Source organism: Corythoichthys intestinalis, chromosome 10 (genome assembly GCF_030265065.1).
Source record: "Corythoichthys intestinalis isolate RoL2023-P3 chromosome 10, ASM3026506v1, whole genome shotgun sequence".
NCBI classification, from domain to species: domain Eukaryota; kingdom Metazoa; phylum Chordata; class Actinopteri; order Syngnathiformes; family Syngnathidae; genus Corythoichthys; species Corythoichthys intestinalis.
This window is the reverse complement of record NC_080404.1, coordinates 5702135-5728062: the sequence shown is the minus strand read 5'-3', so window position 1 is coordinate 5728062 and position 25928 is coordinate 5702135. Positions and strand designations below refer to the sequence as shown.

Genomic DNA, 25928 nt, shown 5'->3' with positions numbered 1-25928 from the left:
TTCACATGAGATTAAAATGCTGCTGTACCTCAGGCCAGTTCATGATTGTGAAATATATTAGTTTTAGATGTCACCTATTTTTCATTAACAGTTTAACAATTTTTCATTATGTTGTGTTACTGTTTTTTTTTTTCATTTCAATTTACTTGACTCCTTGGCATTTGTTTTGTTTTGGGGTTTTTTTACCTGTTGCTGCAGTTTGAGCAGCTGCTGTTGCTTCTCCTGTAAGACCTGTAACTGTTGTTCGGCCGACACCATGGCATGAGACAGAGATTGCAGGGCAACTTGTGCTGCAGAACTAAGAGCCGTAGAAGCCTCTCCAACCGTTCCTGTTGACAGGCCGCCGACCGCCGGAGTTACACCAAATGTACTCACTGAGGATTTAAAAAAAATAAATAAACAAACATATTAGTATGGGGAGTTAACCTGAGCCTATGCCATAGTAAAAAGACATGTGTATTTACCAGTGAACATGCTGGCATCATCACGTTCCACTCGGGTACCGTCACTCGTGGAGATACAAGAGAAGTGCAATGGCTCCACCTCTAGGAGCCCCGTTAATGCTGTGAAGCTTCCCTCCGCGGCTGCACAGCTGGTTACTTTGCCATTCCCTGCTGGAAACACCATCATGAGTAAATACTAGTGATGTACGATATGACAAAAATGACATCGTCATGAAGATTTCAGTAGCAGGAAGTAAATGTATAAGCCTGCTGCCCTTACTGGTTACAGTCTAAAACACAGGTGTCAAACAGATTCCAGAAAGGGCAAAGTGAGTGCTGGATTTTATTCTAACAGATTCCGTGAAGAGAGTTTAACCAATGAACTTCCTGCTGAAACAAGCAGCACCTGACAAAGTTTAACTGATTAAACATGTAAAAGATCTGATTGGTGAAAAGGTGTCCTCTTCATTGGTTGGAAAGCAAACCTGCACCCACTTGGCCCTTTCTGGAATCGGTTTGACACCTGTGGTCTAGAACATTAGCTATTCTCAATGTGATCCCTTGATGTCTTCAAACAAGTATACTTGGGAGAAGAGACATGATTAATCCATTTGGACTAGTAGTAGGTTTGTGTTGTGCATGACTTGGACTTTGAACAAAACCGCCACTGACCAAATTGGATTTACAACATGCGTAAACTTATGGACAGAAAGAATATGTCATTAAATCATATGTCACTCACACTCATGGTTTTAAAACGAAACTGAAATGATCACATAACAACACACTAAATAGCATGACTAGAAAGTCAGAAACAACTGTAACAGTAACTGACCAAATAATTATCACAGAACATGAACTTTGAACACTACATTTTACATTTTAGTATTTAAATATATTTTGCTTTGCAGCCAATTGGGTCAAAGCTTCCAGGTGGTTCATTTGCTGTATGGTGCCATCAAGTTGTCTTGAAGGCAAAGACGTCATCAATGTTGACAATTCCAGGGCAAAACCCCGGTTATGAGGACTTGTAGTTCTGAACAGATAAATGTTAGTATCAGTGATAATTTGATATTAAAATCCCTCATGAGGTTATTGTTTTTATAAAATCTGTAAAACTAGTTCAACAACTAGTAGGTCGCCATTGCATGTAGACGTTGCACTCTGCGTAGGGTGACCATCTGTCCGGTTTTAGGACGGACACTCCGCCTTCTCAGTGACGTGTCCAGCACAACCCGTTAGCCGGACGCTATTTGTCCAGATTTTAAACCATTAATAGAATACTAATAAAAAGATTAGATTAGAATTCTGTCATTTAAAACTACATTTGTCATTAACTATTTCTGTTTATAGGTCAAGTCTGCAAGTACAAAGATTGAATTTCTTCACTTTTCTTGTGAAGTCAACAGAAAGCGAGCCCACAAATGCCCCAAAATCAACAGGAAATGACCTGATATCATAAGGAAGTGACCCGTCAATGCCGAAAAATCAACAGGAAGTCCCATGCGGGAAAATACTGACCGTCAGAGCAACGCATTCCCACTGAATTTCTCCAGAATTTTCTTTTCTAGTTTAAAAATAATAATTTAATGAATGTAATAAAAAAAAAATCTCCACTGCATTAATCAGTTAAATCTGCAAGTACGACTGAATATCTATTTTTCATTTTCATTTCATTTTATCACGTGCTCCATTAAAAAAAATACGTATATTGTGAACAAATGGAAAAATATTTGATGTATGTATCAAAGAAATAATGGGCACGTAATAAGACATTCTTTCCATTGCATTGAAAATAAAATATTTGGAGAATTATTTCAGCCAAACACATTTTTTAAAATCTATTTAGTTGAACCATAAACGCCACTTGTGGTATGCAGCACCCTGTAATTGATTAACGATTTTGTTTAATTCTTATTCCACAAATGGATATATCATGATTTTGTTAGCGCTGGCACAAAAACAAAACTTTTTCTCAAAGAAAAATATGACTTCAACTATTATTTTATTTATGATTTATCCAGTTTATATGAGAAACTCTTACCTGAGAGAATGTCAGAGAGATCAATCTCATCTGACTGGATCCCGATGTTGCTGTTGAAGGCATTTTTACAAGACGACCCACTGACCTCCAGGTCAAAGAGCACGGGATCAAATGGGGAGCTGTATAGTCCATACCTATAATGACACCAACCCGAAAAAAGTCAATGAAACGGCCATCTCAGATGGAACCAGTGTTTGATCGTACAAAGTAGGGGGAAAAAAAAAAAAAAAAAAGACTCATCTTGTGTAATCTGCCAAATTACATTGGTTTGAAAAAGTACCGGGACCCTTTGGAATTTCTCACATTTCTGCATAAAATCCCCATCAAATGTGATCTGATCTTTGTCAAAATCACACAGATGAAAAAACAGTGTCCGCTTTAACTAAAACCACCCAAACATTCATAAGTTTTCGTATTTTAATGAGGATAGTATGCAAACAATGACAGAAGGGGAAAAATAAGTGAGTGAACCATCACATTTAATATTTTGTGCCCCCCCCCCCCCCCCCCCCCTTTGGTAGCAATAACTTCAACCAGACGCTTCCTGTAGCTGCAGATCAGTCTGGCACATCATCAGGACTAATCTTGGCCCATTCTTCTCTATAAAACTGTAATAGTTCAGTCAGATTCCTGGGATGCCTGGCATGAATCGCTGCATGCTTCACGGTAGGGATTAGGTGTTGATGTTGGTGAGCTGTTCCATTTTTCCTCCACACGTAACGTTGTGTGTTACTCCCAAACAATTCAACTTTAGTTTCATCAGTCCACAAAACATTTAGCCAAAACTTCTATGGAGTGTCAAGTGCCTTTAACGAACAACAATGTTTTTTTTTCAGACAGCAGTGGCTTCCTCGGTGGGATCCTTCAACGAACGCCATTCTTGGCCATAGTTTTACATATAGTTGATGTGTGCGCTTAGATATTGGACTGTGCCAGTTATATCTGTCAGTCTTTAGCAGACACGCTAAGGTTCTGGTGTACCTCTCAGAGTATTCTGCACTGAACTCTTGGCGTCATCTTAGGTGGACGGCCACTCCTTAGGAGAGAAGCAACAGTGCCAACTTCTCCATTTGCAGACAACTTCTCAATTGATGAACATCCAGACTTTTAGAGATGGTTTTGTATCCTTTCCCAGCTTCATACAAATCAATAATCCTTGATTGCTCGTCTTCAGACAGCTCTTTTGACCGAGCCATGATGCACACATCAGACTAGTGCTGCAACGATTAATCGATTAACTCGAGTATTCGATTACAAAAAAAGATTTGACTTAAATTTTGCTGCTTCGAGGATTCGTTTAATTTAAGTGGCGTTGTAATGGTTTATTTTGAAAGTGTTTGCATTTAGTTTTATTGATTTGGATGGATACACTGCCTTCTAGTCTGCCTCATTTCACATGGCTGAATCCAAGTGCTCCCTGTTAAGACCAACATAAGCTAAGTTTTTGTTTGAGCAAAATTTTTTTTTTTTTTTCAAATACATTCGTAATTTAGTTTATAGGTATATTTAGCCTGTTTTTGTGGGAATATGTGTCTGAACCATTTGTTAAGAGCACTGTAAAAAAAAAAGTTTATAGCATTTAAACTAGCGGACTTTTGCTATATAAGTTAGCCAATTGTTCTTTTGTTATAGATCCTCATTTATTATACCGTTTGAGGCTCAGCTCAGGTAATTTAATTTTCCATGTTCCTTATCCGATTATTCGAACTAATGGTTCATCGATTAATCGACTACTAAAATAATCGATAGCTGCAGCCCTACATCAGACAATGCTTCTCATCAAGACAATTCTTATCAGGTGTGTGTTTTATAGTGGGCAGGTCAGCTTTAAACCACTCATTAGTGATTGGGACACCTGACTTAAATTGTTTGGTAAAAATTGGTTTCAATTGCTCTTTAATTGTCCTTAGGGAGAGGGTTCACTTATTTTTCCCACTTCTGTCATTGTTTGCATGCTATCCTCATTAAAATATGAAAACCTATAAATGTTTGGGTGGTTTTAGTTAAAGGAGACACTGTTTTTACATCTGTGTGATTTTGACAAAGACCAGATCACATTTGATGGTGATTTTATGCAGAAATACGAGAACTTCCAAAAGGTTCAGATACTTTTTCATACCACTGTAGGTAAGCTAGTACTGTTAACGATCACTAACTTCTGCTGTGAACTGAAATGAGTTTGTCACGAGTAGATGTCAAATCCATTCGAACTGGGAGGGATGGCAGCCAGCAAGTCTAGTGTTGTCAATAGCAGTCAATGAGTTCAATCATTTGCAAATAGCTGGTAAATACCTGGTCTGCAGCAGTGCCTCCATTGGGGTGAGTCGGTCTTGCAGCTGTCTTGAGATGGCGGTGAGCAGGGAAGCGCAAGCGGTGCTGCAACCTGCCAGGTCCTCTTCCTTTACATAATTCAGCAACACAAAGTACCAGAACATGGAACCTGGAAGATGACATTCAAAGAAGTACAATTAGACAGGTTTACAATGTTTTTATGTTTTGCTTCTTACCGCCTGTTGCAGCAGCAGGCAAGTACGGCATATTGTCCAGCAGAGCCTTCAGAAGAGTAGTGACAAAACCTTGCTGACTGGGATCGCCTTTTCCATTGCTTCAACAAGAGGAAAAAAATATATTATTTTGACCATGAATCCACAAAAGATGCAATTTTTATAATGTCACTCACCTGATGCAAAGCGCAAGAAAGCGTGCACACTTGTGAGCGATGCTTCGGCCGGCCTCGAAGAAACACACTGCAACAATATCCATAAGCCTCACTCTGGTTTTGGACAGCAACGCCTCCTTTCCTTCTCGTAAGCTTAAAATAAGTTATGAAAATAACATTAAAGGCCTGCAACATGAAGCAATTGTCAGAGAATCCCAAAATTTGAAAAATAAGGTCCCAAAATTTGAAAAATAAGGTCGAAATGGAACATTCTTTTTCAAATTTGTAAAAAAAGAAAAATCAAAATAAATAGGTGTAATAAGCGCTCTAATATCTATAACCCCTTGCTAAATCAGGGCTCATTTCTAACATTTACTTTTACTACGAGCACAGTGGCCCCTAACTTCAAATTTTAGGGACACAAGCAGCAGATTCAGGGGCGCATTCTTTAAATCGTTTTCCTCTCATTTTCCCTGTTTATTTGATATGTGCTTTGAAATACTACGAACCAATGGATCTATATGTTATTCTCTATCAGTTTTGACATCAACTTGTATACTGCTTACAAATTTTAACATGGGAATTTTTTTAGGGAGACCCGGCTGTAACATGGACGTGGAGTGTCCCATTCATGACAAAAAATAAACATATTATGTGAAAAAAAGTTTTAAAAAGCAGATTCATATATATATACATATATATATATATATATATATATATATATATATATATATATATATATATATATACAGTGCTGCTCAAAAGTTTGTGAACCCCCTCAACATTTTGGAATTTTCTATTATTTCAACCTGATTTCCTAATCAATCAATTCAGTAGTTTTTTTTTGTTTTTTTAACAGTTGTGTTGTCGAGACTAAATTAAAAAGAGTTTTCATCAACTGATGTAGGTGCAAAATTGAACTGTTTGGTCACAACCAAAACCGCCATGTCTGGCGAAAAGTCAACACTGCATACCACCAAAAGAACCTTCTCCCAACAGTGAAGCATGGAGGTGGGAATGTCAAGATCTGGGCTTGCTTTTCATCCTCAGGACCTGGACAACTCCACATAGTCCAGGGAATCATGAATTCTGAGGAATATTGTCAAATCCTAGAACATAACCTGACGCCATCTGTTTTGAAGTTAAAGCTTGGCAGAAGGTGGATCATGCAACATGATAATGATACAAAGCTGGACTGGCCCAGTCAAAGTCCTGACCTAAATCCCATTGAAATGCTGTGGCGGGACCTGAAGCGAGCAGTTCATGCCAGACGCCCATCAAACCTCTCTCAACTGACTGCGTTCTGCAAGGAAGAATGGGCAAAAATCCCCCAAAGTAGATGTGAGAGGCTGATTAGTCACTACAGAAACCGTTTGGTTGAGGTAATCTCTGCAAAAGGAGGCGCAATATCCTATTAACTGAAGGGGTTCACATACTTTTGCACACATGATATCTGAGTTTTTCTTAAATCAACCACTTTTGTTAAATAAAGAATGACAATATAACTATTTCTTTTGTTTCAGTCCATTATTTGGAATGTCAGTATTGTGGATTTGGGTATAACTTAACATTTAATAAGGTTATTTTAGTTTTTTTTTTACAAAAAATCTGACCATCGCTGTGGGGTTCACAAACTTTCGAGCAGCACTGTATATATATATATATATATATCACACAGTTGCCACGTTTACATGGAGCCAAATATTCCAATTACAATCGGAATATTTGTTCAAACCGAATAAATTTGTTCCATGTAAACACCTCATTCGGAATGAACAGGCCCAAACCGAATGGAATTTCATTCCGACTCACAGGGGTAGAATATTCCTTTTCCCAAACCGATTAGAAGTAAAATTATATCATGTAAACAGGGAAGCGGAATGGTGTCTGGTTGCGTTCTTTCTGCACATGCTCCGTACTGACTTGGTGACGTAAGTAAGTAACGTCACTTGCAACATGGCTTCCAAGCACAGCGCATCTAATTGGAGTCCGGCGGGAAGATTGTATTTAATTCAAACTTTAAAAGAATTGAATATAATTGCTCGCTTAGACGGGCGTAAAACGAGCAACAGTGAACTATTTAAAAAAAATTCACGAGAGGTTACACGAAGCCGGAATAGACCGGAGCGTTGACCAGATTAGAAACCGGTGGAAAACCGGCTACTACAAGGCAAAAGAGCAAAACAGCAGAAGCGGATACGACCCCACAAACACAACAAGTGGGTTAAAGTTAAAACAGCAGCACTCCGACGATCGATCTCCATGTTTTGCAACGTGACGCTTTGTTTTGATTAATCTGCGCATGTCAGACGGCAGTTGTCAAACGTCCTTTCGGAATAAAGCCAGTCACATGTAAACGCTGAATCGGAATAGATGAAGTGACATGTAAACAGTGATCTGAAATTTCCATTCGGAATGATTTGAATCGGTATGAATAAAAGTCAGCAAAAGTCAGCTAGTGTATGCTCTATGTTCTGTTGCCTGTATGTTCTGTATAAGTCAGTTTTGTGAGCACCGTTTCTTTCGTAAACGCATTTGAATGCATTACACGGGAGCGAAAACGTGGTCACGCTCTGTTTTTACAATCAGTCGCGATTGAAATGTCTTAAGAAAACGACAAAGAAACTTTCTTTTTAATCAGCTGTATTTTCCCTTGGCACACTCGAGGATTTAACTGTAAAGGAGTTTGTCAGCAAAAAAAAAAAACAACAACAACAACAAAACTGCAATGTAACTGGTCGCGCATGCTCGAGTAGATGAAAAAAATACTCGCACTGGCTCCAATTTTAGTCGCAAAATTCAACCATTTGGTCGCAGTCTGGAGCCCTGTAAAACCTGATTTTTTCCCCTGATGGAATCTTCAGATGCATGTGTTGACTTGCCTCCATCAATTTTTTGGAGAGAGAAATTTCTAAATTCTGAATTAGAGTCAAAATCATGAAATTCTAAGTGTATCAAATGTGATACATTTGTAAATAAAGGGTTAAGTAGCATACCCAGGGTTATTTTTTTGAAGCTGTGGTTGTGGCCTGCATCGGATTTGGACAGCCTCACCATGTCGTGCCACGGCAATTTTTTTTTGTTTTTTCCGCCAAGAAGAACGGTAACAAAGATATATTTGAAATACAGTGGTACCTCTACATACGAAGTTAATCCGTTCCAGGAGCTTGTTTGTAAGTCGAAATGGTCGTATGTCGAGCAGGATTTTCCCATAGGAATACATTATAATTCCATTAATTCGTTCCACAGCCCAAAAACCTGCACTAAATCCTTAAAAAATACTGCTGGTACTATTACAAATGGCAATTACATATAGCAAAACAAATAAATAATATATAAAAATCGGATTAATAATATAATAATAATAATAATTCCTGTAATAGTGTAACGAAATGGGTTCTAATAAGGCGGACGTTTTTTTCTGTACCTGAAGGCACCGCGGCGCTGACGTGACAAAGAGGGAGGGGAGCGGGTGAAAGTTTACTTTCGCTTTCAATGCTTTCTTGAGAACATCGTCAATTGCGGCAGACAGCAGGCGTTTTGTGTTGAATAAGTTGTGAAGGAAATGATGAAAACGTGGCGAAGCTGGCGATTTCTCTGGAGATGTTACCACAATAAGAATTGTCAGCTTAACTTATAAAGACTGGCGAACGATGGTCGGAGAAGGACCGTGGAGATGTATTGTTGAGCCATTTCACGGATGCCCACCCTACGCTCATATTTTTCTGTCATTTGCATCTTCATTTAGAAGGTAAGCGTCAACTTTTTCCTTGTTTCACCACCTGTACCAACCTTTTCTGAAACCTGTGTTGATTTGTCACACAAGAAAATCCGCCGTGCATTCGTCTGCGGTGCTGCCGTTGTCGTCGTATTTCGAGCATGTCGTCGGATGTAGAAACAAATGGCGAGTCAAATTTTACGTCGGATGTCGAAAAGTTCGTGTGTCGAAGCGATCGTATGTAGAGGTACCACTGTATTACATTAGACAGGCTAATGTCATAGCTCTCAGCTACGGTACATGTACGTAAAATGCGCAGCTGATTACAGCTAGGTTACACTACGTAATAATACGAGTTTTTTTTCTCGTACCAATAGTATGACTTACATCTCGTAGTGACCCAGGGGTCGGCAACCCAAAATGTTGAAAGAGCCATATTTGACAAAAAAACAAACTGATACACTATGTCTAGAGCTGCAAAAAATTAAAAGCCTTGCATAAGCCTTATAATGAAAGCAACACCGGCTGTATTGATATTAGCTATATTAGCCTATTATCAAAATGACTAAGTTGGCAATAGATACATAATCAGCCTTCATGATTAAATGTTCATTTTCCCTGAAGTGGATCCTGTAGAGAACGAGGCATCACAAGACTACTCCGTTGTACGATGCCACCTCAAATTTAACTTCATTACAATATGAGTGACTTGAAAGAGTGTTTGTGTCATGTTTGTCCACTTACAGAAACCATATTAAAAATATATACTTCCCTCCCCCATCTTTTTCCATTTCCAAAAATCTTTTAAAACCTCTAGGGAGCCACTAGGGCGGCGCTAAAGAGCCGCCAAGGGTTGCAGCCCCTTTCGTAGTGCTTTTTCCTATTATTTGGCCTACTACATTACCACAACAATAATAGTCCTTCTGTCAACGGACCCATTTCAAGGAGTGGGGGGGTGTCTAATCACCGAGTAGAGTTTTACTAGTTTCGGTGAGGTGAATATTTTTTTTGTTGTTGTTTGTGAACTACATTTCCACACAAACGCACATCGAGGTACCATTAACTTAGCAAGGAGTGGCATGACAGTCATTTTTCGAGTGTTCCATAGGTCGCGAAACTTGGAAAAGAAGCACATTTAGCAAAGTTTCATCAGCCGTGATTGCGTATATTCGTCTGCCGAAAGAGCTTGATAGCACGATAGCCTGATAGTACGCCTGCCCCTCGTTGTCGACGTTAGCGCGGCAGCGTTATAAAATCGAGCAATCGAGCTCTATTTTGGGCCCCACCTCTCGGCGCAAATTCATTCAAACTTGGCCTTCAGTCCATGACAGCCGTCCACCTCTCACTTTCGCCGAAAAGTCCGATCCAACACGCGAACGTTATCTGTCGCTATATTGCCCGTTCTCCCATTCTTCCTATTAGCTTCGCCCTACGTCACTGCTCCCAAGTCCGATCGTTTCTTACGGGGGCCGCGCTTAAATACGGACATTACAATACACAATGAATCGGTTGCCACTGAAATCTTCACATTCGGCTGTCGCGAGTTTGAAACGGCCTTAGAAAATTTTCCAAAAAAAACCATCTCATTTGCAAGGCGTGGCGGCGCCACAATCTCTTGTATGTAGCGGAAACCCCGATACGATGATGTAGTATGTATAGAGTACACTGGATACACGGTCTACACTGGATACACGGTCTACAAGTCAAATAAAATACCTGCACGGTCCATTGGAAAAAACACCAGCCAGCCAGCACAAGATGTCCAGGATGAGGCCTTGAGCGTGTTCTGTCGAAAGGCCCTCTGTCCGCTGGCAAAGCGCATCAAGCAGCTTTTCATGGAAGTCTGGACACTGCAGCATTGCACAACGCTGCACCCTTTCACAAAAAGAGAACACACATTTATATTCAGCTAGATAGCAAGGTTGTCAACAGTATCGATACCAAAATGTTGTATCTATAATTCCAGATAAAATATTTAGGCGCAAAAATATTGATACTCAGTTTGCGCACAGTGGTCACCAGAAATTTGGACTACTCTTGATGGTAATAGTAAATATTTTTGCATTTCTTTGTTAACTAGATACATTTTGAACATTTACTTATCTGTCGAAAAGCAGCGTTTTGGGGCAAACTCAATTTTTTGGGGGGGTCAAACTTAAGAGCCTGCGTTGCACAAAAATTCCGGTCGTTTTGGTGTATGAATGGTGTCGATGGGTCAAACGTTTTTTTTTATCTGTCCTATCAGATAGTGTTATATTTTGTAAGTGTCAAAAATACATTTAACACGGTGGTGTGCAAAAGTTTGGACACCCCTGATCATTTTAAGATTTCCCTTTGTAAATCACTGATTGATTGGAACAAAAAAATTAGTTAAATCTATCATATAGCAGATGAAGACAGTGATATTTGAGAAATGAAATCAAGTTAATCATAATTATTTAAACAAAAATAGGCCTAACCCACGAGAATTCACAGGGATCTCAGCCTGATTTGAATCGTTTTTACCTTTCTTTGGGTATAGACGTCTTTTTGAACCTTCTGATTGTAACGGACACTTCTTGGAGCAAGTCGCAGCCTCGCATGTTTTCTGCTTTTTTAGAAGATGCTTGGCTATCTGGTTTAGCTCCAGACACCTTGTCCTGCAAAAAAAACCATTTAATTATTCTAAATAATTTTACAACTTTTTCTCCATCCGTCTTTAAAAATGACATCCCTCTGGTTATGGTACCTTTGAAGCCTGGGCCCTCTGCAGCAGAGTGGACAATGAGTGAGATTTGGAACACTGAGGTTTGGCACTTGGCATTCTGACAACAGGTCGGGGGCTATCCTCCATGTTTTTTTCCCCTGCTGCTTTGATATGCACCAGGAAGGAGCGGTACTTTCCACCAGCCATGCCTACATCAAAATATCAACACAAATGTAATCAATTCATATGTGGGCTTCCAAAATTCTAACTATTCATATTATACTTTACGATGGGTTTGCACTTGCATCTTACCTTTTACCAACTTTGGACTAGTGAGGCTAAGCATGCCAGCATGGCCAGAGAGATCCAGTCCACTGGCAAGCCACACTGGTCCACATAAGATGTCCTCCTTGTGCTCTTCTAAGAAAGGACACAAAATGGAGCCTACAAGAGACACATTGCACAATGTTCATAATAATGATAGTCAATAATATGTCTGAAAACAATGGCACAGTAGAGCTAATTGTTTTAAATGCATCACTCAGCACATTGGGTTGGGCCAATGGAAAGTGTGGAATTGACGTTGGAATGCTGTGTGTTCACCTCGTAATTATATTCATTTTCATTTCCCTAGAGCTTTATTTATGGACCACGTGCTTGTGCTGTGTGGTTATCACACCCCTGATTTACTTATTCAGAGACAATGGGGCTAATCAGAATCAAGAAAATGGATGAGCAGATATATGAAATGCTTACCTGATGAATCCTCTATGTCCATAAGCTGGATGTCCTCTGTGAAGTCATGCATCGAAGGCTGACCATTCTTCTCCCCATGGGCATGGATGGCATTGGAGAGGGGGAATGTGATTTGTCTATCGACTGCGGTTTCTGTCAAATAAATCCGTTGTTGAGTCCACTCGTCAAGCCTAAATATCCGATTTGAAATCCGAGTCCTCACCGTTGACTTTTCCCAGGCCGGGCGCTTTATTCTTCAATAGAGTGATCTGGATCTGAGGAATGTTGACAATGTTGGGATTCAGGACAAACTTGAAGTCAACATGGCCCACCATGCAGGCCTTAGGCAGCACCACCTCAAAGACATGCTCATCCCAGCTGGAACTAAAAGGAGAAGTCGAGAAAAGCATTGTTGATCATTTCAATTGGCGCTGCCATACACAAACCTATCGTTCTGAAGCTTCCAAGTGCGAGTGTGCTGGGCCGCGTCTCCGTGGTGCTGTTGGTGCAGATGCTGCGGATGGCGTCGCTGCTGCTGCTCTTGCTGTACCTCCACCCAGCATGGAGGCACGGTGGCTGAGAAGCGGGGAGTCAACGTTTCAAAGCGCGTCAGCTCCACCAACGACATTAGGCTCTCTGTAGACAGCGGTTGGTCCACCAGGAGTTCAACTCCTAAGCAAAAAAATAAGCATGGCTTGAAAATCACAGAATTTCGAACTTTACTTTCCAACTGCTACCTGTGATCCCAGGACTAGAAGGGTTGGAGGAAGGCCTGGCCCACTCCAGCAATAGTTCAGCCCCCTTAGAAATGGGGCCATCAATAAACATCTCTCCATCATCTACATCATCACAAACACCTCCAATTTGAAGGAAATGAAGCTCTCCACCTGTAAAGAATCAAATATTTAGTTAACCCTTTATAGATTAGCTTTTGAGTCATACCAAATCTTAATATTGTAGACTACATGACCCAAAATGTGATGTCCACATATGTGGATGCCAGGTCTTTATGGAGTTAAGGTGGAAAAGCGCTATACAAGTATAACACCATTTACTATTTACCATTTTAATTACCAAAAATGGTTGAAGACTTAGCTTACATATTTGTAATAGTACAGGAGCAGAGTCAAAACAAGAAAGACGGCACAATTTATTACATATTTGAAAAAAAAAAAAAAATGTCCGTGAGAGTCATCAGAGGTAGATTCTAAAACTAGTCAGGAGTTGATACAATTGTCCTGTACATTATAAATTATTTTATAATAACAACCAGCCTGAATATCTACTAAGACCACACATTTGCGAGCAAGTGCGTTGCAATTACAGACAATTACTAACATTTTGTGACAGCGGTGTGACAAAATGTCGAAATGGGGATACATTGGTTTCCCCTACATACAAGAGATTGTGGCGCACCGCCACACCAAAAATGAAAACCACCTTTTTTTTTTTCTTTTAAATCTTTTTAAGGCCGTTTCAAAGTAGCGGCAGCCGAGTGTGAAGGTTTCAGCGGCAACCTATTTTTGTAATGTCCATAACTGAGCACGGCCCCCCTTAAGAGACTATTGGACTGGGGAGCTATGATGCGTGGGGGTAGAATTAGGAAGTAGGAAGAATGGGAGAATGGGCGAGATAGCATGAAATAGCGGTCGCATGTCGCAGCAGCTCGCTGTTATTTTGTTTCTTTTTCTTTTCTTTTTTTTTTAATTATTATTATTACCACAATAAAATGGGTAAGCCAAAACAGACTCCTCTCCTTTTCCCCCACATCCGGGGAATTACAGGAGTTTGGATTGGACCTTTCGGCGAAAGTGAGCGGTGGACGACAGTCTTGGACGGAACGGCTAGTTTGGTTGAATTTGCGCCGAGACACGCAGCCGCAAAGAGAACCTAGCTTTATTTTCCAGAGCGCCGCCGCGCTAACGTCAACAACGAGGTGCAGGAGTACTACAGATATACGCAATCATGGCTGACCAAACTGATAAATGTTATTTTTCGCGAGCTCTAGGACACTCAAAAAATGACTCTCATTCCTCTCCTTGCTAAGTTGATGGTACCTCGATGTGCATTTGTGTGGAAATGTAGTTCAAACAAAAACTATTTACCAGTAAAACCAGTTAAAAAAAAAAAACTCTTTACACGGCTATTAAAATTTTCCCCTCTAGTCCTTGAAATGGGTCCGTTAACAGAAGGACTATTATTGTTCTGGTAATGTAGTACGTATTAGGACCAAATAAAAGGAAAAAGAAGGACTACAACAGGGGTCTGCAACGCGTGGCTCCCTGGAGTTTTTTAAAGGATTTTTGAAAATGGAAAAAGATGGGGGAGGAAAATAAATATTTTTTTCAATATGGTTTCTGTAGGACGACAAACATGACTCAAACATTCTTTCAATTCATTAATATTGTAATGAAGTTAAACTTGAGGTGGCATCGTACAACAGAATAGTCACGTCCAGAAAGGGCCAAGTGGGTGCTGGATTTTGTTCCAACCGATACCGTGCAGAGAGTTTAACCAATGAACTTCCTACTGAAACAAGAAGCACCTGACAAAGTTTAACTGATTACACATGTAAAAGATCTGATTGGTGAAAAGGCGTCCTCTTCATTGGTTGGAAAGCAAACCTGCACCCACTTTGCCCTTTCTGGAATCGGTTTGACACCTGTGCTCTATAGGATCCACCGCAGGGAAAATAAACATTTAATCATGAAGGCTAATGTATTTGTAGCCAACTTAGTAATTTTGATAGTAGGCTAATATAGCTAATATCAATACATACAGCCATTGGTGCTTTCATTATAAGGCTTATACAAGGCTTTGAATTTTTTGCGGCTCCAGACATACTGTGTCAGTTTGTTTTTTTTGTCAAATACTGCTCTCTCAACTTTTTGGATTGCCGACCCCTAGACTACGAGATGTAAGTCATACTATTGCTACGAGAAAAAAATGTACTATTATTACGTAGATAACGTAGCTGTAATCAGCTACGCATTTTATGTACATGTACCGTAGCTGAGAGCTACGACATTAGCCTGGTTATATATTTATAACTTTATATATATTTATATTTATTTTCGTATCATGCTTACATTTTGAAACGTTGTGAAAAAAATCAATAGGAGAAATTAGCCGCTACTGCATTCGCATCATAGTTCGCAATATTTATGTAAAATAAATGCTAACTGCACGTTTTTTTGCTTTTAACCCAGTATCAAGACTGTTTTATGTCCATATCTATAAAGAATTTTGGGATTTAAGCATTTATTCACAACAATTTTCACCGGAAAAGCTTAGTTTACATGGGAAATTTAGCTAGCGGTTGTCTTAACAGACTAGCATTGTACTTTGAGATATATATGTAAAATAAATGATAACTGCACGGTTTTTCTGCTTTTAACCAAGAATCGAGACTGTTTTACGCCCATATCTATAAATAATTCAGGGATTTCCGCAATTATTCACAAGAATTTACAACGGAAAAAGCTGTTTACTTTAGGAGGCTGCTAGGTACATTCAAAAACAGACTAGCCTCAAAGTTCACAATATTTACGTAAAATAAACACTGTCTGTTTTTTTGCTTTTACCCAGAGTCGAGACTGTTTTACGTCCATATTTATAAAGAATTTGGGGATTTAAGCATTTATTCACAAGAATTTTTAATGAAAAAAGCTCTTTGTCTGTGCACTCGGTCAGCTTTGACAGCCTCGCCAACAATGAAGGCCCCCTATTTATCGCCACCGCGCCCCGTCAATAAATTATGACGTCTATGGATGAAGATAGCTTGTTTTTCAATTTATTAGTTGTTTTGTAGAATATCCTAGAATGATTTCCTGACCAATGTATCGCCACATCGTGAGATCATCGTTATCCTAAGCTTTGTATCACAAATCGTATGGTATCGTGACGGACCAAGAGGTTGCCACTCCTATTTTGTGAGAACGTCAATTACTCTCAGATTTTAGCAGTTCTAGAATTGGCTTGGTGACTGGCATTTGCCTCCTCGAGGTCAATAATGCAGCAAATGAAATTAAACTTACCTTTCGTGCAGGCACAAAGGCGGTCAGTTCCAGAGCAATAAGTTACAGAGACAAAGGGGTCTATCTCTTCAACTGCGCCTTCTTTCTTAGGGGGTTCAACCTTGGCTAGAACTTCCAACGTTGATAGATCCAGTATCATAATATTCCCACCCTGTGTCGTTACCACTAAGTGGCCAAGTCCTACCACCTCTTGTTTCTTGGTCTCTTTATGACTGGTGGAGGTACTGTTAGCAGTGGCGCTGCTGCTGTTGCTTGTGGGTGCTCCATACGCAGTACGAGTTAAAGCCGCAACAGAGCCTGCCAAGCCAATTCCGAACCGTGCCGTACCATTTTTGGAACCAGAGGGCACCTCCTCTGGAGTCTCCTCGCTGTCGTCTTCCCGGCTATCGAGCACGTCTGGAGGAAGCAGTATTAAGGAGGTAATCGCATCGCAAGGCTGACATATCTGCTGCACCTTAACAGGCTCGTCATCCAAGGTTACAATACGAGTAGAGTAATTGAGCTTATAGAGCGCAAGATAGCCCCCGCCGCTCGGGCAAATCTGCGTTTGGTCCCCTGAAGCAAGGATGAAGGTCGACTGAGGTGGTGGGTCCTCCTGGTGGTTGCCTTCCACTCCATTGGCGACCGGATGTCGAGTGTCCCCTTTCTGCTGGCTGCAGAGTGCGGAGTGCAGGCGATTGAGATTATTCAGGGTTTCGACTTGGTTGGCCGCACTCATGGATTCCGCGTTGCATGGCTGCAGCCCGACTAGGAGGTGCACACCGTCCCAGCAAGGCGTAATTGAACTCACGCAAAGATTTTCCTCTTCAAGCTGTCTGGGCAACCTCAAGCATTGTACAAGCGTTCCAGGTCGAGGCGGGGAGGACGATGTAGCGGCGGCTAACGTGTTCCATTTGTCCGTTTGACCGTCAAAGCCTGCCAAATTAGGCGCAGAGTCAGCAAATTGTTGAATGTACGTGATGGGCGGATCTTGAAGAAGCAGCTGCTCGTGGGAGTCGAACTCCATCTCGATGATTTGTGGCAAAGTGAAGCTCTCGTCGTGGAGACCTTTGCTCATGATGTTGTTCATCTGAGCAAACACCTGCCCTGATGTCTTCTCATCTGTCTCTCTAATGCTGTATAGCAACAGCACAGGTATCGTCCTGTGTACAGATGACACAGAAGTGGGACTCGGAGGCTGACAACCTACCAAGTTCGAGAAGCAATGTTCCTGGGCAGCAGTCTGGGAATTACACGTTTCTATTTCCATGGGACCTTGGTCCTGGATTGGCCCTGCTTGGAAGGGCTCAGGGCCCTGAGTTCTACAGGGACTGTCTGACACCCTGCGAGTTGCAGGATGGGTTCTGGCTGTGGAGTTGCTAGCTGCCGCGCGGTACGTAAGCAGACCTCCGGCGAGCAAGCAGGGGAAAGGAATGTTATGGTGCTCGGGGACCTTTTCCTTGGCTTTGGCCTTGGCTTGATTCAATGAGGGATTCACACCCAGTTCCTCCAGATCTTTGACCGTGTCCTCCAGCACACAGGCCAGCACCTCCAACTGGAGTTTTTCTGGCTGCTGGAGCACACTGAGTGCAGTCACTCCTAGGCTCACATCCATGCTCTCCCACTGGGACGGATGGCCTGTATGAGAGGAAGTACAGCGATATCTTTAGACTAGTATTATTAAATTAAATCAAATATCATGATCTAATCCCTGTACCTGTTACAGACTCTGACCGGGAATGCTCATCGCTGTCTGAATCCTCCAACTGGTCATCGCTTAGGAGAAAATTGATAAATCAGTACTGGTCGGGAAACAGTAATAAGTCAATATCTATGAGATACATTTCCAATTATCTCTTGGTCAGCAGGGGTGAAATAGACGTACTAATGTCACAATAGTTTCAACTCGTTAGCCGCCACTGACGAAGATCGACGTGGCTCTTAAAAACTAAAATAAAAATCTTTAAATCAGTTTATAACCAATAGACGTCCAATCCATTTGAACATTTGTGCATTCGCTCCCAACCCTCCCACTTCAAAATGGCAACAACGGTAGCCAATGAGTTAAAAAGGAAAATGTAAAAAATAGCCTCTGTTACTGTCAAGAGTCGTGTAAAATAAAATTTACCCCATGATATACCCTCACCGTAACCGAGTATCGATACCTTTGCAATCAAATATCGTATCCGGATACAACAGTATCGATACTTTTGAACAAAGATGCAGTTTGCTTGGTCTCCTAAAAATCGAACCTCCATAATCCAACAATAAGCCCAAATTTGTGCACCCCCTATTTTTGTTTAAATAATAATATATTTTTTAAAAAAACGTATTTTCACAATCATCAGGTGCACCTAAAAGTACCGTATTGGCCCGACTATAGACCCTACCCACCGACGTCACAAAATCACGTGCTCGCTGTATGGTTCCGCCCACTTGTCCGTCATTTTGTGTCTGTATTATCAATGGTCTCAATTGATCGAGCAATTTATAATGCATTTCATGGAAGACCCGGTGCTTTCGGATGCCGTAAACTCACTTGATGCGTTGCATAAAAGCCGTTATGTGGAAAAGCTCCAGTTTATCCATTCGCCAGATCAATATTTGATGCCTAAATCGATGTTTTTCGCCCCGCTGTCTCCGCCGTATTTGCCTGACATCTGCTAGCTACCCTGAACTGTACAACTATCTTGTCCACACAAAATCAGCCTATTCTCACGAAAGTTTGAAAAACTTTAAGAGCTTGGAGGCTTATAAATACTTCGTTGCTGGTTGGGTGAAACAGGTCCTCGTCCACGAAAATTCGGCAGGAATCTATCTTGTGCTTGGAAAGGTGAGTTACGAAATTTTCAATTCAAAATCTTTTGTTATTGCTAACATCCACTGTCAAGTCTAATGTATTTCATGTCGTTTGTCAATGGAGTTAGGGCTTTTAATGTTTATATGGTTTAGCGATAGCACTCTCACTACATACATACGTGTATGTTGTCGGCGATTAGCCTAGCAATGATCTTAATTGTGGTTGTCAGCCCAAAACCCTCTAAATATATATTAAATGCATCTTACCAGATATAAAATGACTACTACATAATCTGTGGTAATCGTTTGGAGCCCAGTTTTCTCGTCGAATTGCAGCAGCCCATCTCGCTCTCTTCTCTCCGGGTCTCTCGGAATCCGGGAGAACTTCAAGTCTCTCCGTCTTCTCCGTCTATCTCCTCTGTTATTGCAACCGACCGCCACACACGCCTTCACCATTTTGATTATTAATGTTAACGAGTAGAAAAACACGTCGTAAATAGGAGGAATGTACGTAGCCGTAACAGGGAAACATGATGTGTTGACGGACAATTGGGCGGCACCAGTCAGGAGGAAGGAGTTGTGACGTCACGTGGGTAGGGTCTATAAGACAGCCCTGATTATAAAACGACCCCCTCTTTTTCAAGACTCAAGTTTGAAAAAAAGACTTTTTGAACACCAAATTAATTTTTATACAGAAAATAGTTACAGTCAGTGTTGGGCACATTACTTTAAAAAAGTAATTAGTTAAAGTTACTCACTACTTCTTCCAAAAAGTAACTGAGTTAGTCACTGAATTACTCTATAGTAAAAGTAACTAGTTACCAGGGAAAGTAACTATTTCCGTTACTTTATAAAGAAGTTGTATGTCAAAGAATTTGAAATTTTCTAAGCAGTATTCGAGTCAGTTGAGTAGAGAAGAACAGACAGGTAGTTGTGTTATAGAACCTTGCAATATTTATTGCACCTCACCAGCAACAGATTTATCCGACACTTGAAGTGCAACAAAAATAAACAGATTTGAACTGCTTACCACAGATGTCGACAAAAGCTTTGCCCAGGGACAATAATTACACTTTACAAGTACGTTCTTTCCTTTAATTTCGACCAACTTGAAATAGTGTTTATATCTCCTCCTCGTAAAGGACAAATTTTCCTCTGAATGCTCTGCCATCATATCCCTCTGCATCTGTTCTTCGTATGTGTGTTTGTCGCACGCGCTGTTCCGGTTTGTGTGTGAAAACACCAGCTCTGAAGTTTGTTTAAAAAAAAAACTTTATGAATAACAAATACATAAAGACAAACATAGGGCGAGACAATTCACATGTAAACAACCGGCTCTGAAGTACGTGCGCTATTAGGCTCGAGCGTTTACGTCACAAAATGGGGGATCACGTGAGATTTGACAACAACGCAGCCATATTGGAAGCAGGTCTGGCTCGTGGGACATTAAACTCTAACTTGCCAGTTCGATAAAGAGACAAACCCGTTACTAATGCGAAGAACAGATATGTGATCAAACTTAAGGATGTGAACAATGTTGACCCTTACGAGCAAGTAGGCATGTGCCGGTATGAGATTTTCACGGTACGATAACCGTGAGCAAAAATACCACGGTTTCACGGTATCACGGTATTGCAATTATAGCTCCAAAATTTTGAGATGTATGGGTTAAAAAAAAAAATTTTTTTTTAATCCATTGAACAGGATTTTTTTCAAAACATATTTGCAAATTGGAACATGAATATAATGTGAAAATAAATAAATTGACAAAAAATAACAAATATTATATAAAATTAAAATAAATAGAACCTAGACTATACCCACAGCCACAGCTCAAGTTGCTCAATTTTAGAGTAAGAACAAAATAATTGCTATAAAAAGTAAAAACACTTCTAAATAAAATTAAAAATATATACTGTATGACTTTTTTTTGAGGGGGGAAGCTCAAGTGAAGTTTCACCATTTTCAGCCACTGTGTCAACTCTAGTCTACATGATGCCATGCCTTTGTGTTAAAAAGAACAAAGAATTCATAAGTTAATAAGTTAGTTAAAAATGTATAAGTTAGTTTTATAAATTTGTTAAAATGTAAATATTGTTGAGGAAAGGTTTCATCTAAAAAAAAAAAAAAAAAAAAAGGGAGGAGTGAGTGTCCTCTCTCAATTAGCGATCTTTGACGCGTTTCTTTTTCTTCCCCCCTGTATTCAAGCTTTTCTCTCACTCAGCAGCTATGAGACATAAAAGAAGCTGCTTTCCCAGTTTAGCCTAGGCTAACATTCGTCTTTGTAAGTTTTAGTTAGTTTGTATATTGACTTTGAAAGGAAAATGTGTGTTTTGTTTTTGGCGAACATTTTAATGGAGCTACTGCTATCCTGTTGAACCTAATCACACGTGGAAAAATACAATTGTACAGCGTTTTAAATGTATTTATTTGTATATTTCACCACGATTTGAGAGCTCAATAAATTGAAGAAAAGTACGCCTTGTATTTGGAGGATTTGTTTTTGGGTTTGCTGGCTGTTTAGTGACACTCACGGCAACAAACGGCAAGGGGTGAGCGGTGCTGCACCAAGCCACTTCGGCTGCATTTTGGCACATGAAAAATAGCGAATACCGTACTAAGGTATGACGGAAAATTTTAGTGGTTTTGAAACCGCGACGTTTTCACACCACGGTAAACCGTGAAACCGGTAACCGGCACATGTCTACGAGCAAGCCGAAGACAAATGGAGTTAAGATGTCGACGGGCTTCCACAATTACACGAAATGGACATTCTGCTGTATTTATTGTTTGGTGTACGTTATTAAACTCATCAGTGATTCCGAAATTACAAATCGCTACAAAGCTTCGAACAGTTTTGCTGCGGATGGGTGCAAGACCTGCACATTATGACCGTATCAAACGGCAACGCCATCGTTCTTGCAAAGGAAGGCTATGTGTGTTTACTATTTTCACTGCCATGAACCTGAACGCACCCCAAGTCTTGGATGACAAATAAACACAGCAGAGTAGACTCGCTACGGCTGGTAGTTTCTTCAATTTATTCAAAGTAAGTAATGCACCGCTTTTGACCGTCAGTAACAGGAACGGCGGAAAAAATAATTAGTTAGATTACCCAGTTACTGAAAAAATAACGCCGTCATGTAACGGCGTTATTTATAACGCTGTTATTCCCAACACTGGTGACAGTACATCTGACACAAATGATTATAACAATATATTTGAGAGAAAAAGCATGTTATTTTGCCTCATTCAAATCTTAATATCTGAACATTTAAATATGTAAACTAAAGTGCAATCACATTCGTAAATTAATGGCCTCTAGTTTTTGAAATGTAAATAAACCAATCTACTGTGATAAAACAACAAAATTGCAATAACTGCATTAACCACCAAAGTGAAGTCTAACTGTAACTGTAGTCTTGAAACAAATCTGAATAAGGAAAAACACTGCAATAAAATAATGCAAACTGGTTAAACTACGTAGTAGATGAGATCTGTCGTGAGAGAACATCGCTTCAATGATATCTGGCGCCATCTAGCCTCGTGAATGGGGAGAGTAGCTGAGATCTGTCATAAAAGAACATCGCTTCAATGATATCTGGCGTCATCTAGCGTTGTGAATGGGTATAATGTCTAGACCGCGAATATAAGACGACCCCCTCTTTTTCAATCTTATTTCAATGCAAAAAAACACAGTCTTATATTCAGGCCAATAAAGGTAAAAAAAAAATTCTTCAAAATGGACAGTGCGCCGAATAATGTGGTGTACTTATTGTGTGGCCTGAGGACCAAAATGTGTCAGTCTGACTTAGAAGTTGGATCTGGTGCCCGAACCCGACCCGAATGGGGCCCAAAATGTTAAGCATTCACGTTCGGGTCGGGTCGCCATGCCGGACTAATAAATTATATATTTATTAAAAATAAATAAATAAATAGAGAGCAGGCTCTCTATATTGCGCTTTTGCTTGTGCACGCACGCACATGAACGCCGTGGTGCCACCCGCTTTTTCTTCTTGTCCTCCCGCTGTAGCACTTGCGCACGGCCGAGGCACCGCCCTCTTTTTCATTTTCTCCTGTTCTGGCGCCTTGCGCGTGTACACAACTCCACAACTCCTCATCCTCGTGGTACTTCTTTTTCAATATGGAGCAGCGAGAAGTTAAAAACAAACTGAAGACGGGGGAATGGAAGAGGCAAGAATGCACCGGTAGGAGTGAGGTGTGGAAAGAATTTCAATTGATCGTGGAAGATGTAACAAAAAACTGTGTCGGCTTCGTCGAATGCAACAAATATATACCCAAAACTTTCCAAGTTGGCAAGAAAAAGTGTTGTGCACCCCTGCAAGCAGCAGCAGCAGCAGCAGCAGCTGCGTGAAGAGTTTTCAGCGCGGCAGGCCACACAATAGATCAGCGGAGAACGTCACTGAAACCTGCCAGTGGACGCAATATTATTCCTGCACGACGACGACCAAAAAAATATAAACACTGTAAGTAAGCCATAATATGCTGCTGTTCAAATCGCCATTTTTAGTCCGAGCCGGTCTAGTTATTTCCCTTATTTCACAGAAATAAAGAGCAGGACATGAGGCCGCAAGTTGCAGACTGCAGTCAAGGCCAGCCCGCAGTTTAAAAGCTTTTATTTCATTTGTATTTTTTTTTATAATTTATTTTTGGTATCGTTGTCATTACAATAAAGAATGTTATTTCAAAGCATTTGTAGTTTTTTTTTTTTTTTTTGCTGCTGTTCCCTCTCCTTGTCAGAGAGGCGCGTCCATGTGAGAACAATATCCCACACACTCAGAAATATATTTAACAAACTTTCACAGTGTTATTTCGTTGTGTAAATGCTTTTATAATTCTCATAAAAATATGTAGACTATTTAGATATTGAGTAAACTTGCATTTTATTTCTGACAACTGTGAATTCGTTACGAAAGACATTTATACACACAAAGGCAACACAAATGTGATCCTTTTGAATCTTCTCCTCTGTGTGTCTGCAAAACCGCATTTTTTTTTAATATTAAACTTTCCCAGCGTCATTTCGTTGTGTAAATGTTTTTATAATGATATAAAAATATGTAGACTATTTAAACATTAAGAAAACTTGTGTTTTTTTCTGCCAACTCGAAGAAATGAAAATAAATCGCTGCGTTTTTTTTCGCGTCACTCCAACAAATTAAAAAAAAAAAAAAAAAGTTTTTTTCGGGCTCGGGCCTGCATATCTAGTTCAGGGGTTCCCAACCTATTCCACTAAGGCACACTGTGGGTGCAGGATTTCATTCTTACCAAACAAGATGACAACACTTTTTCCCCAATCTGGTGTTTTACAAGTGCAATCAGTTGATTGCAGTCAGGTGTGGCTTGTTTTAGCAGAAGCCTCATTGGTTCAACTGTCTCTGCTGGATCGGCTGGAACAAAAACCAGGACCCACAGTGTGCCTTGAGGACTGGGTTGAAAACCCCTGATCTAGTTATTTGATCGGGTTCGGGCCGGGTCGGGCCTCAATACCAGCGGGCCGTGTCGGGTCGGGCTGGATTTTTTTAGGCCCGAACTAGGCTATAGTCTGACTGCGCAATCCAACAGTCAGTGATTTACAAAGGAAAATCTTAAAAATGATCAGCGGTGCCCAAACATTTGCATATCACTGTATCACAAAGCATGTTTCAATGAGATTTACCTCTTGTTTTAAGAGTTGTAGGTAATTCATCAAAACAAAAAGTTTAAAGTATCATCATGCCAGGACCACCATATACTGTTAAATAATTTAATTTAGAAATGAATCAAAAGTTCATTGAGGAAAAACTGAAGTTTGGAGGTTCCACTGGGGAAAATAAATGAGGCTTACCTATCGCCCTCCAGTTTGGGCAGGTCTGAGCAAGAGGAGGACTCCTCAAGCCAGGCCAAAGTGGGTCTCCGGGACTCTGTCAGTGTTTGCTGGCCGTGTTCGCCGCCACACATAATCAGCTGCCTCAAAATGGCCGGGTCATATGGGTTAATGTCAAACTTCAAGTGCACCTGTTTACAAAATGCATTTGCATTAGTCCAAGCCTACCATTTAGTCTTCATACAACATACAGTACTGATGATGGTGTGTAATCTGACCTTCATCATTTTGGAAACATCCCAAATACAGATCTTGCCCCTCTTTGTTGCCACGGCCAGGAACTGTGGGCAGCTGCCAAAGCCGTAGCAGGCAATTTTGTCTGAACCGTCAGGACTGTTGGGAAACTGGGCAGGACTGGTCGCCAGGGTGACCGACAAGGGAACATTTTGTGTGTGCTCACCCTTTACAAACGGGCAATTGGGGGAGTGTCGCTCATGTTCAGACCTGGGGAGCAGGAAAATATTAAGAGTTGTGACCGGAAAAAAAACGCTAAAATTGCATTTTCGGTTAAAAGGCCCAAAGTTTACCACCGAAAAGTGGGAAGAACCTTAGTCCTCTTGTGATGACGTCAACAAAACATGTCCCAGGTCACATCGAGTACAGTGCACTGAGCCCGTGCGTATTTTGGAGTTTATTTGTAGAATGTTCGCTTGATAATAGTAGTATTTAGATGCATACATGTGCATTTGTGGTGGTTAAGTACAATATGTTTACAGGACGACCACTTCAGCTTTTTGTCAATTTTTTCCCACACCCCCTCTGCCAGTTGCCGTTTAATCCAGCTGGGAGCGACTTCACTCGGCTCGGCTAGAACTTGTCCCACTCGCCTGGCTCTCAATCGGTTCCACTTGTTGCATAAGAAAACACCGTGTTTTATTTTAAGTAGTAGGAGAGATTGTAATGCCCTTGTAAAGCGTTTTACTAGTTTCGGCCTAAACAGA

General features: G+C 40.5%; 1 protein-coding gene across 5 annotated transcripts in view; it reads right to left on the bottom strand.

Moving 5' to 3' along the window:
- The window catches only part of birc6 (baculoviral IAP repeat containing 6), a 188121-nt gene that overhangs the window by 148933 nt on the left and 13260 nt on the right, over positions 1–25928 (bottom strand). For 3 of the 5 annotated variants that reach the window (XM_057848347.1, XM_057848350.1, XM_057848349.1), the window contains exons 7-24: positions 25206–25431; positions 24949–25118; positions 18019–18077; positions 16323–17939; positions 13023–13172; positions 12732–12957; positions 12509–12669; positions 12307–12438; positions 11863–11994; positions 11593–11759; positions 11370–11503; positions 10581–10739; positions 5168–5299; positions 4995–5092; positions 4780–4927; positions 2488–2621; positions 465–614; positions 187–374 (exon numbers count right to left, since the gene is read on the bottom strand). In XM_057848347.1, coding sequence (XP_057704330.1) covers positions 187–374; positions 465–614; positions 2488–2621; positions 4780–4927; positions 4995–5092; positions 5168–5299; positions 10581–10739; positions 11370–11503; positions 11593–11759; positions 11863–11994; positions 12307–12438; positions 12509–12669; positions 12732–12957; positions 13023–13172; positions 16323–17939; positions 18019–18077; positions 24949–25118; positions 25206–25431 — 4183 coding nt within the window. The remainder of the gene's footprint in view (positions 1–186; positions 375–464; positions 615–2487; positions 2622–4779; positions 4928–4994; positions 5093–5167; positions 5300–10580; positions 10740–11369; positions 11504–11592; positions 11760–11862; positions 11995–12306; positions 12439–12508; positions 12670–12731; positions 12958–13022; positions 13173–16322; positions 17940–18018; positions 18078–24948; positions 25119–25205; positions 25432–25928) is intronic. The other 2 variants (XM_057848348.1, XM_057848351.1) reach the window with 1 other exon arrangement.